This window comes from Mirounga leonina, unplaced genomic scaffold (genome assembly GCF_011800145.1).
Source record: "Mirounga leonina isolate KUSES-001 unplaced genomic scaffold, KU_Mleo_1.0 Mir_200, whole genome shotgun sequence".
Taxonomy (NCBI): Eukaryota; Metazoa; Chordata; class Mammalia; order Carnivora; family Phocidae; genus Mirounga; species Mirounga leonina.
In genome coordinates, this window is record NW_023270503.1 from 1,860,438 (window position 1) to 1,877,846 (window position 17,409).

Here is a 17,409-nt window from a genome sequence, read left to right on the forward strand (position 1 = left end):
GAAGTCTGCATGAGATTCTCTCTCCCTCTCCCTCTGCCCCTCCTGCTCGTGTGTGCGCTCTCTCTCTCTACAATAAAATAAATAAATCTAAGAAAAAGAAAAGCCCTAAGGTTTGATTTATTTAAGAGCATACCCCACTGATTGTGGGGGCAGGAGATACCCTCTTGCAAGCATTACTGGCCCTAGTACATAAACACTCCCAGAGCAGAGAATCCACCCTGCATTATACAATGAAGATAACTAAAAGTTCTTATAAGTGGTGACTTTCTGCAGAGTTTAGAGAGACCAGGCTATAAGTATAGGACCAGCAAATCACGAAAGGGCTATTTATCTTCATATTAAACTTAACATAGCTCAGAACAGAAGGAGGAACAGGGCAACAAAAGTTAAGGATAAAGCACTTTTATTGCAAAGTATACACTGAAACATTGTAGGGGCAGCCTTCATGTACTATGTAATCTGCCATCCCTCGAGGGTTTTGTTCTTCCAGGCTATTTACTGGAGCATTACATGCCCCTGGGGTCCAGAATTTTGCCTATGAAGAGAAGGGCCCCTGTGTCTGTGTCTCTCAGTACAAAGATGAAAGGTTGGTTGAGGTGATAGTCCAGGGGAAAGGTGAGGCGGGCAGGCTGGAGCCCTGGACTGGGGGTGGTGCCTGCCCCATCCTCGTTCCACTCGAAGCTAGATCGATGTTCCACTTGGGTAAGTTTAATAGGTTTGCCTGTGATCTTGCTAAAGTCTGGCGAATCAAACAAGGATTGCAGTTCTGCAGAAATTGAGAGAGATTTCCATTAAAACCCTGCCTTACCCAACACCCCTCGAAAGAATAGAGTCCACTTGGATGGGAGTCCTGATTCTCAAGAAGGCAGGCAAGCTGGGAGTACATCACCACTTTGGACCCTCGGTGAGGTCTGTAGACCTCTGGGCTGGGTAGGGCTTAAGTGACCTGCCCAAGAGCACACAGCAAGTGAGGTTAAGATTAAAAACCAGCTCTGGGGCGCCTGGGTGGCTCAGTTGTTAAGCGTCTGCCTTTGGCTCAGGTCATGATCCCAGGGTCTTGGGATCGAGCCCCACATCGGGCTCCCTGCTCATCGGGGAAGTCAGCTTCTCCCTCTTCCACTCCCCCTGCTTTTGTTACCTCTCTCGCTCTGTCTCTCTCTGTCAAATAAATAAATAAAATCTTTTAAAAAAAGATTAAAAACCAGCTCAACAGACCTGTGGAGAGACAGTGTTCTGTTACAAGATACGTGCTTTTGGGGCTGAGGAATGTGTCTGATAAGAAAGGCAGTTCAGGCTTCCCCTCCAGCACTGCTAGAATTAAGGAATCATCCATGGCCTCCCCACAAAGCCATAGAGCCCTTGAGTGCTGCTTAGCACGGGTGGAAAGCTCAAAGGCTCAACTCCACCCACCCAAGAGCAAAGTGGTCTTGCAGACATACTCATCTCCTGCAGGGACTTAGTGACTTCGCCTTCATAACTCAGCTTCAGCTTGGGGATGGTCAGGACCGCCTGAATAGTCTTCAGTTCTCGATCGATGTCATGAATGAACTCAGAGGTGAGGCTCTCTTCTATCATGGTCAAGTTCTGGGTTACTTTCAGGGGCAGGAAAAAGATGATACTCGTGCTGCCAGTCAGGGGCAGCTGGGCAATCTGAAACAATAGGGAGGGAGCACATGGGTTAGTCCCTTGGAGCCCAAGAGCCCAGGGCTCGACACACACTCCACACTGCCTTCTCCTCTCCTACGGTGGGTCCCTGGCCGTGCTGTCCCCAGCCCCTAATCTATTTAATAACTGTCCCTCTTGGCCATTGCCTTCTGGCAGCAAGATGTTTACTGAGGTTCCTTCAAAAAAGTAGACTGTTGTCTTTTCTTACCTTGGCCTAATACCAACTGAAGTTAGGTGCTGAAAGAATTTTCTCCTGTGGTTCAAGGAGCTAGAATTGAATTCCAGGTCTGTGTTTTCTCCCAAAGATTGTCTGCCAGTAGTGACTGATCATCTGTTATATACAGAGCCCTGGACTAGAAGTGGGGGGTGTTGAGTACAGCAACACAGAAGCAGTAAAACAAAAAATGGGTCTTTAGGGGCGCCCGGGTGGCTCAGTTGGTTGAGCGTCTGCCTTCGGCTCAGGTCATGATCCCAGGGTCCTGGGATCAAGCCCCGCAGCGGGCTCCCTGCTCGGCGGGGAGTCTGCTTCTCCCTCTCCCACTCCCCCTGCTCGTGCTCTTCCTCGCTCTCGCTCTCTCTCTCCGACAAATAAATAAATAAAATCTATAGAGAACAAAACAAAACATAAAATGGGTCTTTTGAGCAGAGGTTCTTAACCTTAGGTCCATGGGACAAACAGCATTAGGAGTCCTAACAGCCCCTGAAACCACATACGGAAATATGTGCGTGTGCATACGTGACATTTCTCTCAACTGTTTTAGGCGTTTTGTCAGATTCCCAAAGAAGAAGGTTTAAGAACTACTGACTTAGAATTAAAAGATGTGAGGTATATGTGAAAGACTTAGAATGCCAGCAATTTGGAGTGTGTGACAGGTTTTTTTTAAGTTTGGCTTTGAATTCTAGAAATAAAAGTTCCCGCCAAAGAAAGAAAAAGAGAGGCAGAGGAAGAAGGGGAAAAAAGACAAGACAACACCAACATGTGAGTTGCCCAGTCTCAGCCCATTTCACATTATCTGTTAATCCTTACAACAAACCCTAAGAGGATAAGTTTCGATACCTATCCTTCATTTTAAGAAGAAAGGCTCAGAGAAGCTATTGACTTGCTGAAAGCCACACAGCGGGCAGAATTTAGACAGCTGTCACATCTCAAAGGTCATCCTATTCCCACTATGCCATCCTGCCTGTCTCTGTCCTCCCCCAACCCACCACTCACCCGGCCCCTACAGACCTTGCAGTTGAGATCAGAGTCGAAGCCATAGCGTATGATGGCCTTAGGGTCTGACATCATGGGGACTCTCACGGTCCTCTCCTCATCCAAGTGGAAATCCTGAAGGGAAGTCTTTCTGGAGTCGAACTTTGTTACCCACTGCCCTGGAATGAAACAGATGGAGTGCCCTGAGCCCCAGGAGACCAGGCAGGCATTGGGACCGTGCCGGGAGACCAAAGCCTATTGTTGAAAGCTGCCTGGCTAAAGGAATCTTAGAGGCCCCGACCGTCAGAGAACAGCTCTGTCTCAGAACATGCGGGCTGGACCACAATATGTCAAGGGCCTGAATACCCTCCATGTAGAGACTCGGGAGGAAATAGGAGGCATCATTGATTTGACCATCTGGATCATACAAATTCTGCAGTGGCCTGGGAGAAAAGTCAACTGGTGTCTCCTTCTGCAGTGAGGTGTCTGGGGGACAGGATCAAAGGAGGTCAGAGCTGCAAGGGACCCCAATATCACCCCTCTCACATCCAGAAAAGCACCAGAGCTCAGAGGGGTGGAGGCCCTGGCCAGTGCTCACAGGTGATTACCAAGGGGACCTTTAATATGCTGACCTGTAACGGCTTCTCTCACTTTCTGGAGATCGTGCTTCAAGTAGGGCCTCTCTCAAGGTCAGGGGTCCACTGGCTACTGCCTGATAGACGGTTATAAAGCATTTTAAGGAGAGGTTGCCCCAAATCCCACCCAAGTCTTATCTGAATGGGGCCGGCCTCACACGGTCCGTGGAGTCTTGGGCACGTCACCACAGCAGGATGCTGTTCGAGAACTAACAACGGTTTGTTGAATCCTTGTTGTGCCCCGGGCACAGTGCCCCGGTGGATGTGAAGACAGGAGACCATGTAGACAGCCAGCCTCCGAAGTAAGTGTGTCAGCCCGTGTTAGGGGTGAGGGAGCCAGGAAGGCCGGGAGGCCTGTGCAGGGCTCGACGCCAGGGAGGGCCCAGCTGGGCTTTGACCCTCATCTGACTCTGGCCCGAATCTCACGGTGCCCACCCCCAAACAGGCACAGGCGAGCTAGCGCTTTCTTCTCTCTGCTGGGCTTTGTGCACGGCCTCTTACACTTTGTAGACACGCACCACATGTTTGCCTGGGACCAACGACAAGCAGGAGCCCTCAGGCAGGCGCCTTTCCCAGGCTGTCCTTTGGCTTCGCCTCTCCGTTCCTGCTGAGCTCTGTCTCTGACGTCCCCCCTTCCCCAGCCCCTCTGACACCCACCACCCACCCTTGGCCAAAGGAGAAGTGAAGCCCTCACCCTTGAAGTAAGCCACACCAAGGAGGAGAATGCTGACTCCACTGGGGATTTCCTGGGTGGACCTAGCGATTTTCCCTTTCATCTGGGCCTGCACCCAGTTGTTAACCTCCTGAAGGTCCAAGCGAGGGTTGCCGGTCAGGATTCTGGGCCTGGTGCCATAGGACTTCTCCAGTGAGGCAACAAAGCTGGATTTTACCCGCAACTCTGGGAAGAGAGGAAGCAGAAGTGAGTGTGCTCTGAGCGCTCACCTGCACCCGCTCTTGGAGAGCGCGCCGGGCTGAGGCTCTGCTTTACCGCGCAGCAGGCCCTGACTTCCCGAGACTCTGTGCCAGCTTCCCCAGGACAGGGAACAAAGAATTTCACTCATTGCTCTTTCTCTTCAGGGTACCGCCCTCCCCCGGCCCTCCCACTGTCGCCCTCAGTCTACTTCCTCTTTCTGATCCTCTTTGAGCTCACGGGGCCCCTGCCTGCCCACCAGCGCCAGGCCCAGCCTAGTGTTTAGGAAGAACCCCCCACTTCCCCCCCCGTGCAGCATAGAGCCCCATATTCCTCAGGCATCCCGGGCTAGCCAGGTGACCCACTCCTCTCAAAGATGATCCGGGAGGCACTCTTGAAGTTCTTCTCGGGGACAGTGACGGAGGCAAGGAGCTCCTTATAGGTGCCGTGGATGTCCGGGTTGCTGATCAGGTCATAGTAGAGAGCCCGGTGAATGGTGGATTCTGTCCGCTGTTCCGCTCCTGCCAGAGAGACCAGGGCGGGAGCGTTAGTAACGGGCCACCCGGGCGTAGGTCAGGCCAGCTCCGGGGACAGGACGGGGACACCACGCTCTTGGTCTTCCACTGTTGATACTGGAGGCATTCTAGGTGGGCAAGAAATTCGAAGGCAGTGGAAGAAAAACAAGCTTTTCCTCAAGCAGGCAAAGGCCCGGAGGCCTAGAGAGAGCGACAAGGGCAGGAGGGAAGGTTCAAGCCCCTGGGCTTCTCCGGTCCCAGCTCTTACCAGAACGTTTTGCGGTCACCTGCTCCCGAGTCTCCCCCGGGAACAGCTGTGACCAGGTGAGGGCAGGGACCACGCCTGCTTGCGGGCGGGGCACCCCCAGCGTCTAGCCGGATGGCTGGCACGCAGAAGCTCGTGTATGGAATGAGTGTTGAAGTCATCCCGACAATGAGTGGTCGTGAGGCCACGTCCCTGGGTCGGCAGTGGTCGGCGCCCTCCGTGGAGCCAGGGAGGGATCGCGGGGCGGCCGCTCTCTCAGCACCTCTCTGCCCCTCCCTGAGGGGCCCGCGTCTATGCGGGGGCCTCCAGGACCCCGGGGCCATTCGCATCTGAGAACTCACCCAGCGAGAGCGCAGAGAGAGCGGTGGCCACGCTGAATGGGGACAGCAGCACGTTGGCCGCGGGGCTGAGGCCGGACCTCACGCGGTACAGATCATAGCCGAAGTTGGAGATGGCCGCTGCCAGCTTATTCACAGGGACCTTGAAGAAGGGGTCCTCCTCCTCCACGGGCACCCCTGTGGTGTCAGGAGCTGGGGAGTCCTGGATTTGAGTACAAGGGCCGTCAGAGATGAGCTGTGCGTGACGGGAGCCCTCGTTGCTCTGAGTGGGATTGTCCTTCTGGCCCCTTCGAGACGTCCTGCCTGAGTACCCTACGTGTAGCCTAATGTTGGAAGGAGGGTGTGCTCCCGGATCATGCTGGAGTTCTCGGCTGGGGACAGGCAGCCCCACACGGAAATTAGCTGACCGAAACACCAGTGACCTGTGAGCCTCAGGCCTGTGACATACTTAAAAAAAGAGAGTGTGAGGACGCCTGGGTGGCTCAGTTGGTTAAGCATCTGCCTTCAGCTCAGGTCACGATCCCGGGGGTCCTGGGCTCCCTGCTCAGCGAGGAGCCTACTTCTCCCTCTGCTGCTTCCCCTGCTTGTGCTCTCTCCCTCTCTGACAAATAAATAAATAAGATCTTTAAAAAAAGAGAGAGAGAGAAGGAGAAGAGCCCCTCCCTTCCAAGGAACCCTGCTCAGGCCAGAGCAAGCTGCCTCTCTGTTCCCCCCTTGCTTACTGCTCCCAGGTCTCTACCTGGGCCCTTCTATGATCCCCCCACCCTGACCCCGTCTTTCATGGCCCTGATCACATCGTATTTCCTCCACAACTTTTCCCTAATCACTCCAATCTGAAGGCACTTTTTGGTTTTCTGAGCTTTTTACGGGGTCAACTACCACTTACACTAACCACCTACCATGTGCCAGGCTCTGTGCTGGTTCTTTTCATTGGAGTTACTTCATTTCATGCTTGTTGATGTATTTGATACCTCAAAAGACTGAGTTCCTTTGAAGGCAAGAACTGAGTCTTCTATATTTCCACCCAGCCCCAGCCTCTACAGAGCAGGTATTCGGTAGGTAAAAAGTGACTGACCATAATGGCCCTGCAAGGGTGGTTTTCGTTTTTCTTTAAAGATTATTTATTTGAGGGCGCCTGGGTGGCTCAGTTGGTTGAGCGACTGCCTTCGGCTCAGGTCATGATCCTGGAGTCCTGGGATCGAGTCCCGCATCGGGCTCCCTGCTCGGCGGGGAGTCTGCTTCTCCCTCTGACCCTCCCCCCTCTCATGTGCTCTCTCTCTGTCTCTCTCTCAAATAAATAAATAAAATCTTTTAAAAAAAAAGATTATTTATTTGAGAGACAGAGAGGGAGAGAGAGAGAGCACAAGCAGGGGGAGCTACAGAGGAAGAGGGAGAAGCAGGCTCCCTACTGAGCAGGGAGCCCAATGCGAGACTCGATCCCAGGACCCCCGGGATCATAACCTGAGCCGAAGGCAGACGCTTAACCGACTGAGCCACCCAGGCGCCCCAGGATAGGTATTTTTAATCCCATTTTATAGATAAGAAAGAGACTCAGGTCAAAGTGGGTTGTCTATGGTAACAAAGCTAAGTGAGAGGTAAAGCCAGAACTTGACAAAGTCCAGGGTTCCAGCCAGTATGCCCGGGCTGCCCTGGCCCCTCACTGTCCCTTAGCATAAGCTTCTCAGCATCTGCCTTTGCAGTCTGACCGTGCTTCCTCTGGACAGGAAAGAGGCCTTGCCACACGCTTCCATCTCCACTGCACAAATATCCAGGACCCCACCACCCAGTCAGTGAGACCCACGAGTAATGCATAGTAATGAGAAAAGGTCTTCACTGAAAGGGATCACCCTAGGCTTGCTAGACTGCCTTCACTTTTCACCTTCTGGGATCTTCTTTTTGTCTCCGCTATGTTGTCTGAAAGGCAAGGCAAGATATTTTCTGTCTGTTTTGCTGAAGGAGAAATCAAGGCCTTATCTGCACATAAAGGCCAGAGCCTGGCCTGGAACCCAGGTGGCTGTCCTATCTCCCGTGCTCCTTGCTAAGGAGGGGCTGGGATTGCCGACACCCCGCCTCACCCCAGCCCCACTGACCTCCTGTGGGCTGCCGGCGTGGTCCTGGCCGCTGCTGTGCCCGAGGAGGGCTCCAGTCCAGAGGAGTAGCATGAGGGCCTGCATCCTGGGGCCTGCAAGAAAGCAAGAGGCAGCCAGCCGTTTCCCTCCCCGACTGCCCCGCTCCACCAGCCACGCTGAGCTGGGAGCAGGAGCTTGGCAGGACTAGGCACCTTGCCTCCGACCCCCCCAGGCTGGAAGTGGACCCTCAACTTGACGGTCCCTCCCTCTGATCACCTCACCACCCCTGCACCTGCCTCATGGCCTACAGCCCCAGGATGAGCTTGTGCTTTCGTCCCCCTGTGTGTGTCAGGAGCCCTCGGGGCCTAAAGCTCCAGGGCCGTGGAGACCCAGCAGTGGACTCCTCTGCGTGGCTACGGCCTAGCACAAATGCACAGCAAGGCTTTTCTGGAGGCACCTGACCAGCTCATGATACAGGATTTGGGGTAATGTCAGAATGGGACAGAATCTAGTTCCCATATGTAGAATTCCAGAATACCGAGAATGGAGGCATCTGGTCCAGCTCCTTGCTATCCCCAGGAAGTTCTGAGACTCTGTCCTTGAATTTACTCTGGCCTAGAACCTGTGGCCTCATAAGGGACTTATCCCCCTCGCAGATAGTTCTCTAGGGAGAGTTCTTACTCTCCTGCTAAGGAGCACTGGGTCCAGGATCAGACAGCCTGGGTTCAAATCTCAATTCTAACTCACAGCGTCTTCTCTTGCAAAATGGAAATCAAATAGTTCTTACCTATTGTGATGCGGATTAAATTAGATAATGTCTCCAAAGAACTGAACTGCGCAGAGACAGGTGAGCTCTCCAGCAATCCCAGAGCTAAAAATGTGTCTCCCTACACCTGGAACCCCAGGGCCCCCCTTCTCTCCTGGGGAGCCAGCTCCTCTGCCCCCTACCAGCTCAAAAATAGCTCTTACACCCTCAGAGCTTTTTCTCCTTCAGGTTAAACCACCCCAGGTCCCTTCATGTCCCCCAGCAGTGGCCTCCTCTGACCAGCTCCCTCTGGCCCCTGGACCACAAGGGAAAAGGGAAATCTGAGTCCAGGGCTCTATGTATGCCACCATCCCTCAGTCTCCTGCACTCACTGCATCCATGAGCTCACCCCTTGGAGTCAGGATGTGGGGTAGCGGGAGGGGATGAAGGCAGCTAGGGGGGTTTCACAGATAGGATCTTCCAAGGGGCCTTCTGTTTAAAAAGTGGGACAAGGTCTCAGTAACTAGGACCTTTGCTTGGTCTGTGTTCTCCCTCCCATCCATATTGCCAGGTCAACAATTCACAATGTCTGTCTTCCCTGCCCCTCACCTCCCCTACGCACACGCACGCACACACAGGCCGAGGGTCTCCAGCGCCTTCATTGTCATCTGTTTATATGCCCATAAATAACCCTCCCACACGCACAGCACACATACTTTCCTGACTTCTCAGAACAAATAGGAAAGCTAGGAGTGCGGTGTGTGATTTTTGGCCAAAGTCCTTAGAATCAAGCTAGATAATCCACCAGACAACACTGTAGAGATGAAAGGCAACAAAAGAAGAGACCGCCTCCAGAGTTGGCTCAGGTTAGGGCTGGACTGCTTTCTTCCCAAACCCTGATCTGGAACTTGGCTTCCAGAGAGAGCCCCACAGACCCCGAGGGCTCAGCCAGCTACTGTCCTACCCAGCTGCCCCTGGCGCTCAGGCAGAATCTTCCACTGAGGCACCGGGACAAGCTTTCCGCGGCACCAGATGGAGACCCTGAACACCACACAGGCTTACTGCTCCTCTCGCCGCCCTCCCGCCCCACCCCAGAGCTAGCGGGGGTCTTCTTGCCTGAGCCCCAGCAGACTGGTGTATCAGACACCCAATTCCGTGAGATGTCTAGGCGGCAAGGGTGCAGGAGAAGGCGTTCGCGCTCGTCCCTCTGGCCAGGGTAGGGAGCTGAGGTAGGAGGGACACGGGGGTCAGCCTGCCATGGTGTTTAAGAGAACTAAGCTCACGGTTCAAATGCACTTGAAGGTCAAACCTTCTCTGTAGCAGCCCCTACAGTCAGCCCAAGCCCCAGGCTGTGGAATCACGGTCCCCATGTGGGTGGGCTGAGGACTGAAGATAAGGTGAGGGACCCTGGCCCTGAAAGGCACATGGGTCCCCAGCTGGTCCAGAGCCAGTTGCTGGGACATGTAGTATTCATGGTACCTCTGAATCCTCTACCTCAAACCCTGGGGATGAGGGAAGGCGAGAGATTATGGAGAGCCCCCGAAAAGGGCCCTGGGAGGGCAGAGAGTCAGTCTGCATTGGGTTGAGGGTCCCTCTGAGCCCACCCGATACCCTGTCCACGGGGATTGTTCCATGGCCGGAGGGCAAGCAGCCGCCGCCTGGCACTGGACGCTGATGCCCTCCGTTCAAAGGGCAGTATCCAAGCCAGGCTCCTGTCCTACCAGGAAGGGGAGGCCATGGGGACGAGGTAGATATTCTTGCTGTTGGGCCAAGGTCAGGTCTTCCTTTCTGCCACATTTACCCAAATCAAAAGAGACCCAAGGAAATGGGACTTTGTGATCTTGCCTTCCAGCTGGGAGGATAAATTTGAGCCAGTACATGTGTTTAAGATTAAATCCAGTTGTGAGACAAACACCATCCCTCCTCCCCCTCCTCCTCCCTGCACCACACAGCCTAAAGCCACATGGCGGTGGACCTCCTGGGCAGTGCAGGGAAGGGCGCCGCCCTCTCTTCTGGCTTCGGGAGGGAGGTTCCAAGGGGTCCCCTCCAGGCCCACTCCACCCGTGGCAGCCCCGCCAGTCCCCATGTAGCGTTCCTTCTCGAGTCTTGGAATCTGAGTGAGTCAGGCCAGGGCACCCATGAGTTCCACCTCCGCGCTGCCCAGGAGGACTGGCCCTAGAAGCAGAACCCCCTGGCCCCCTGAGCCTAGGGGCTGAACTCCTGGAGGACAGGCATGGGCCAGACAGTGATGAGGTTTCTGGGAAGCCTGCGGCTTCTCTTGGGCCCAGACCCTCCCCTTGCTGCGGCTTACCCGGGGAAGCGGAAAGGATGCGGGCCGCTATCCTCTGCAGCATGGGGCCGCGGGCCCCCAAGCCCCATACACTGGCTGGACTAAAGAGCGGTCATTGTTTGCCAGAGGCCAAAGCCCCATGGGTCTCCCAGTGTTCACTGGCAACTAATTTGGCCAAAGAGAAGGGGTGGGCACTGGATCAAAGGACCCAGCTGTCCTCCCTCCCAGTCTTCTGTGGGGCCCAATAGGCCAGTGGCTCGGCTTGGAAATCAGCACCAGTTGATTTTGCAAAAGCAGCAGGGAGCTGAGCCCAAGGCAAGGCTGGACTGTAGGGGCCGGCTGCCTCCTGACTGCCCCAGGGAAGCCCAGCTGAGGGACAGCCTCCTTCCCTCGGGGTGCCGCGGCCGCAGAGCCCCTTCGAGGTGCTGCTCAGACGGGCCCAGCAGCTGCGCCCTCTGCCCCTTCCCACCACTGCCCTCCCCTGTGGCTACCCACCCACTTCATTCAAAAGTCTTCCCAGCCTCTTCTCCTAGTGGGGCGGTGGGCCTTGGGGATAATTGGGCCCTGGCCTTCTGAGCCCCAGCTCCCTCTGCCCCCTCTCATCCTCTCACCCCGGTTCCCAAGCTGCAGGAGCCACTGTCCCCCACCTCCCCTCCCTTGCACCCCTCTTTGCTGCTCCCCAGAGTCCTCCTGCCCCTCCCCAGGGCCCCCGGCCCAGGGCAGCCCGTCCAGTCTTACCCTGACACTTGCGCCAGACCGGGAGCTGCTTTCCCTGAGGGTGTGCTGGCTGGCCAGCCTAGGTCTGCAGGCCCAGGGGCTCCAGCCTGCGCCTCCCAGTCCAGAGCCCAGCACGCTTCAGGTTACAGCTACTCCCTTCTTAAAGCGACCTGCACTCAATTCGGATTCTGTGATTGCATCATTGCCTGATGATAACTTTAACCCCCTGCTGCCCTTCCACCCCACACGGCCAACACAGCCCTCCACACAGCCGCCTTCCCCACCAGACCTTCCTTCAGGGCCCTGGCCTTCCTCCTGCCCGCGGTCCCACCCCCAGAGGGCACCCTGGCCCACCTGGGTGGGAGACAGTGCCGAGGAACAGTCTTCTGGAGGAAGCCCGGAAGGCAGGCCGGACCAGAGCAAACCCCGCTCCTGTGCTGGGACTCTAGATTTTTCCTGGTCCTTGGTTCTGGCACTAACTGGGATTTGGGGAAGACAACTCTCCCAGCTTTCTTGGCTGAAAAATGGAGAGATGGAACTGGGATGTCTATTTGCTTTTTCAGCCTTAGAATTCTGTGATTTCTGAAAATCAGAAAGCACAGTGGAAAAAATATCCGACCGGAAGAAGAATTGAGCTGTGCTATAACCATTGATCCTGAGGGGAGGCCGACTGTGTGCCTGGCACTGCCTAGGCATCGTAGAGGTCACCTAGACAGGACAACACCTAGGCCCTGCTCACCTGGGATGCTTAGGACCTTACGATGTGGTTGTGAATCTAAAATATCGACGTGGGAGGGGCACCTGGGTAGCTGAGTGAAGCGTCTGCCTTACACTCACATCATGAGCTCAGGGTCCTGGGCTTGAGCCCCGTATCGGGCTCCCTGCTGAGTAGGGGAGTCTACTTCTCCTTCTTCCTCCCCTCTCTCCCCACTCATGTGCGCACTCTCTCTCTCTCAAATGAATAAATAAATCTTTTAAAAAATAAAAAATGATGGGGCGCCTGGGTGGCTCAGTTGGTTAAGCGACTGCCTTCGGCTCAGGTCATGATCCTGGAGTCCCAGGATCGAGTCCCGCATCGGGCTCCCCGCTCGGCAGGGAGTCTGCTTCTCCCTCTGACCCTCCCCCCTCTCCTGCTCTCTCTCTCTCATTCTCTCTCTCAAATAAATAAATAAAATCTTAAAAAAAAATAAAAATAAAAAATAAAAAATGAGAAATAATTAGTGTAACAAAATGCCTTCTAGGCAGGTATGAGTGTTGACCGAAAGCCCAGTGGTCATTTAGACGAGAGCTCAGAGAAGGGATGGAGAACGCTCCGGGATATATAGCTGAAGGAAGAGAAAATTTAGGGAAACACCACCTCATGTGAGGCTCCCGGGAGCAGAGCTAGAGCCTCTGGGTAGAACTTTCCAGTGGGCAAGGTTCAGCTTTATGTAAGAAAAAATGTATCAACAGAGTTCAATCCTTTCATTGGAGTACCTCCATGCAAGGCACTAGCTAGGTATGTGGAGGAGGAGGAAGATGTAGATGAAAATAAGACTCAGTGGCACACTCCAGAAATTTACTGGCTAGTAAAAGGCTGGTATGAGGACAGATCATTCCACTATAATGTGACACATTCTATGCCAGCAGTCTCTACGGCCAATACAATACAATAGCCAGCAGTCATGTGGCCACAGAGCCCCTGAAATGTGGCTAGTCGGGGCTGCTGTAAGTGTAAAAAACACACCAGACTCTGGATATTTAGTGTGAAAAAAATAATGTAAAGTATCTCAATAATTTTAATGCCGATTACATATATTGGGTTAAATAAAACATATTATTAAACTTAATTTCACCTATTTCTTTTTTAATGTGACTACCAGAAAATCTTAAATCACATATGTAGTTTGCATTGTATTTCTATTAGACAGCATTGTTCTGCAGGGTGTTGTGGTGATATAGTCGGAATATATGAACCTAAGTTGAATCTTGAAGGGTGAATAAGAATGGGCTAAGCATAGAAAGGCAGGAAGGGCATAGCTATCCATGTGGACAAGTTAAAGTTGGATCCCTTATCTCACACCATACACAAAAAATAGCTCTAGCTACATTAGGGATTAAATGTGAACAGCAATTTGTGTTTTTGCAGAGCCTTTCTTTCTTTTTTAAAAAATATTATTTGTTTGTCAGAGAGAGAGCGAGCACAAGCAGGCGGAGTGGCAGGGAGAGGGAGAAGCAGACTCCCCGCTGAGCAGGGAACCCAATGTGGGGCTCAATCCCAGGACCCCGGGATCGTGACCCGAGCTGAAGGCAGACGCTTAACTGACTGAGCCACCCAGGTGCCCTGCAGAACATTTCTTAATGACTTTTTATTCAAATTATTTAAGAATAGGCATTTTGTTCACATGGTTCAAAACTCAAAAGCAACAAGAGGTAAACAGTGAAAAGTCTTCCCCTCACTGTGATCTCCAGTTACCTGATTGCGCTCCCCGGAGACCTCTGATGTTAATCTCTTTCCTATGTATCCTTTCAGAAATATTTTTAATGCTTTAAAAAAGCAAATACTAACACACATATACAACAGGAAAAACTGTAAATGTTTTAGAAAAAATATAGATGGATCCCTTTGTGATCTCTCTGTAGAAAGGATTTTTTTTTTTTTTAGGGGCGCCTGGGTGGCTCAGTCAGTTGAGCTTCCAACTCTTGATCTCAGCTCAGATCTTGATCTCAGGGTCATACGTTCAAGCCCCACGTCAGCCCCACTTCAACCCCCAGGTCAAGCCCCACACTGGGCTCCGCAATGGGGGTGGAGCCTACTTAAAAAAAAGATTTTTGGGGGCACCTGCGTGGCTCAGTCAGTTAAGTGGCTGCCTTCGGCTCAGGTCACATCCGGCTCCCTGCTCGGCGGGAAGCCTGCTTCTCCCTCTCCCACTCCCCCTTGTGTTCCCTCTCTCGCTGTGTCTCTCTCTGTCAAATTAATAGAATATTAAAAAAAAAAAAAAGATTTTTTTTTTAGACAAGACACCAAAAGAAGCAGAGATTATAAAAGATTGATAAATTTTTAAAAAGAATTTATTTATTTGAGAGGGAGAAAGAGAGCAAGAGGGAGCACAAGAGCAGGGAGAGGGGGAAGCAGACTCCCCACTGAGCAGAGAGCCCGATCCGATCCGGGGCTAGATCCCTGAACTCTAAGATCATGACCTAAGCCAAAGGCAGACGCTCAACCGACTGAGCCACTCAAAAGATTGATAAATTTGACACTAAAGTTGAAAACTTATTTACAGGAAGAGATACCATAAAACAAAGTGAAAACAAAAGCCTCACACTGGGAGAAATTTTTGTTACACAGGTAACTGACAAAAAAGATTATGAAAAAAAATTATGCATGGTAATATAGAAAGAACTATAAATTAATACAAAAAATAAAAACTCAGCAGAAACACAGACCCAGGTAATTCACAGGAGAAGAATCCTAAGTGGCCAATAAACTTCTGAAAAAGATGTTTCATCCTCACCAGTAATCAGGGGAATGCAAATCAAAACCATAATTTGACAAGCGTATTTCACGCTCATCAGATGGCCAAATTTTAAACATCTGACAAGACCAAGTGTTGGTGAGGATGTGGCAACCAGGATCTCTTCTGCCCTGCTGGTGAGGATGTGGGAATGTAAACTGACGCAACCACTTTGAAGAAGAATCCGGCCCCAAATGGCAAAGCTGTGCATAACCATATATGGCAGCCCTTACAATTAAAGATGGGTAAACCCAAACCCACAACTCAGCAGTTCCACTCCTAAGCATGTGCACTGGAAAAACTCCACATACGTGCACAAAGTATGCATGTACAAGAATGTTATTGCGGGCGCCTGGGTGGCTCAGTTGGTTGAGCGACTGCCTTCGGCTCAGGTCATGATCCTGGAGTCCCGGGATCGAGTCCCGCATCGGGCTCCCTGCTCAGCGGGGAGTCTGCTTCTCCCTCTGACCCTCCGCCCTCTCATGTACTTTCTCGCTCTCTCAAATAAATAAATAAATCTTTAAAAAAAAAAAAAAAGAATGTTATCGCAGCACTGTTTGTAGTGGCAAAAAAAAAGTGGAAGCTCCTTGCGTGCCCATCAATAGCTGAGTGGATAGAGATGGAGAAGTCTTATATAGCCCTGAGAAATCGTGAAGGGAAGCCACTTTTTTAAGATTTTATTTATTTATTTGACAGAGACACAGCGAGAGAGGGAACACAAGCAGGGGGAGTGGGAGAGGGAGAAGCAGGCTTCCTGCTGAGCAGGGAGCCCGATGTGGGGCTCGATCCCAGGACCCCGGGATCATGACCTGAGCCAAAGGCAGACGCTTAACGACTGGGCTACCCAGGCGCCCCAAGGGAAGCCACTTTTATCGACACAGATCTGTCCGCTGAGCAATGGCCTTATGCAATTCATTATATCTTTTCATGTGCTCCAATTATTTCATGGTAACTTACAAAGAAAGCTTCATCTCTCCTCCTCCGATTGCCGTGAAAGGTGCCCCACTCCTGCCAAAGGAGGGGGCCTCCACTGTGTTCTCTGTGGGCTCTGCTCCTGCAGGTGGCCCCTCTCCTGCCTAAGCCACGGATCCGTCTCTGAGGGCCATCCCACAGCCTTCAAACATCCTCTGTCACTCCCCTCTTTGGTGACACTTCCTCTGTGCCACATCCCCTAAGGCTGCTGTCCATCTCTCCGCTCTCCCTCACGGCCACGAGGGAAAGAGCTATTTATTCTTGCGTCTGTACTGTCTTAGTGCATTCCCTCCTCAACCCCAATCTCGCTTCTGTGCCCATCTCTCCACTGAAACAGCTGTCGCCAGGTTCATGCGTGACCTTCACGTTGACCACCAATAGGACATCTCTTCCCTGGACAGCAGGCAGGAGAGCAGACTGTTCCTCCTTCTTGAAACTCTGCCTCTGCACACGCTTCCATTCCGGCCCCCCACCTCCCATGCTGCATCTTTTCTGTCTCCTTTGCTCACTTGATCCGGGACCCCTTTTCCTTTCCATCTATATCTCCTCTCCTCTTAGATCACCTCCACCAGGGGCGCCTGGGTGGCTCAGTCGTTAAGCGTCTGCTCTGGGCTCAGGTCATGATCCCAGGATCCTGGGGTCCAGCCCCTCATCGGGCTCCCTGCTTGGCGGGAAGCCTGCTTCTCCCTCCCCCACTCCCCCTGCTTGCGTTCCCTCTCTCGCTGTGTCTCTCTCTGTCAAATAAATAAATAAAATCTTTTTTTTTAAAGATTTTATTTATTTATTTGAGAAAGAGAATGAGAGAGAGAGCGAGCTTGAGAAGGGGAGGGTCAGAGGGAGAAGCAGACTCCCTGCCGAGCAGGGAGCCCGATGCGGGACTCGATCCCGGGACTCCAGGATCATGACCTGAGCCGAAGGCAGTCGCTTAACCAACTGAGCCACCCAGGCGCCCAATAAAAAAATCTTAAAAAAAAAAAAAAACAACCCAGGAATCTGAACCATAAAACCCGCGATCCTTGAGCCTTTCCTTTCCCTCATGTCCATACAATCTATGCACGAATTCTATAGCATTACCGGCAAAATATTTCTGCAGGGTGACCCCTTTCCTCCATTTCCACAGCTGACACCCTGGGCCAGGCCACCTGTCTCTTGCCTGCTAACCCACGCTTGTCCCTCTACATTCCGTTCTCCACACAGCAGCCAGGTGAGCCTTCTAGGGCTTACCTTAGACCATGGCACCCCTCAATTAAAAGCTTTCCACAGTGAATGAATTACTGCCATCCATAACCCAGATGAATGTCACAAACATGAGGTTGAATGAAAGAAGCCAGACCCAAGAGAGCAGACTGTATGATTCCTTTACATGGAGTTCAGAACCAGGAAACAGTAATCTGTTATTAGAAGTTGGGGGAGTGACAGCGCCTGGGTGGCTCAGTCGTTAAGCGTCTGCCTTTGGCTCAGGTCATGATCCCAGAGTCCTGGGATCGAGCCCCGAGTTGGGCTCCCTGCTCTGCGGGGAATCTGCTTCTCCCTCTCCCTCTCCCCTCTGGCTCGTGTGCTCTCTCTCTCAAATAAATAAAATCTTAAAAAAAAAAAAAAGTG

At 52.4% G+C, this 17,409-nt stretch overlaps 1 protein-coding gene across 1 annotated transcript; it reads right to left on the reverse strand.

Moving 5' to 3' along the window:
- Window positions 1-386: 386 nt before the first annotated feature.
- SERPINF1 (serpin family F member 1) lies at window positions 387-11,514 on the reverse strand. The gene is made up of 8 exons (XM_035027566.1): window positions 11,363-11,514; window positions 7,611-7,702; window positions 5,524-5,722; window positions 4,768-4,923; window positions 4,187-4,390; window positions 2,894-3,036; window positions 1,440-1,650; window positions 387-766 (listed from the first exon to the last, which is right to left on the reverse strand). The coding sequence occupies exons 2-8, from the start codon at window positions 7,692-7,694 to the stop codon at window positions 507-509; spliced, it is 1,257 nt and encodes a 418-aa protein (XP_034883457.1). The 5' UTR covers window positions 7,695-7,702; window positions 11,363-11,514; the 3' UTR covers window positions 387-506.
- Between the last annotated feature and the right edge of the window lie 5,895 nt (window positions 11,515-17,409).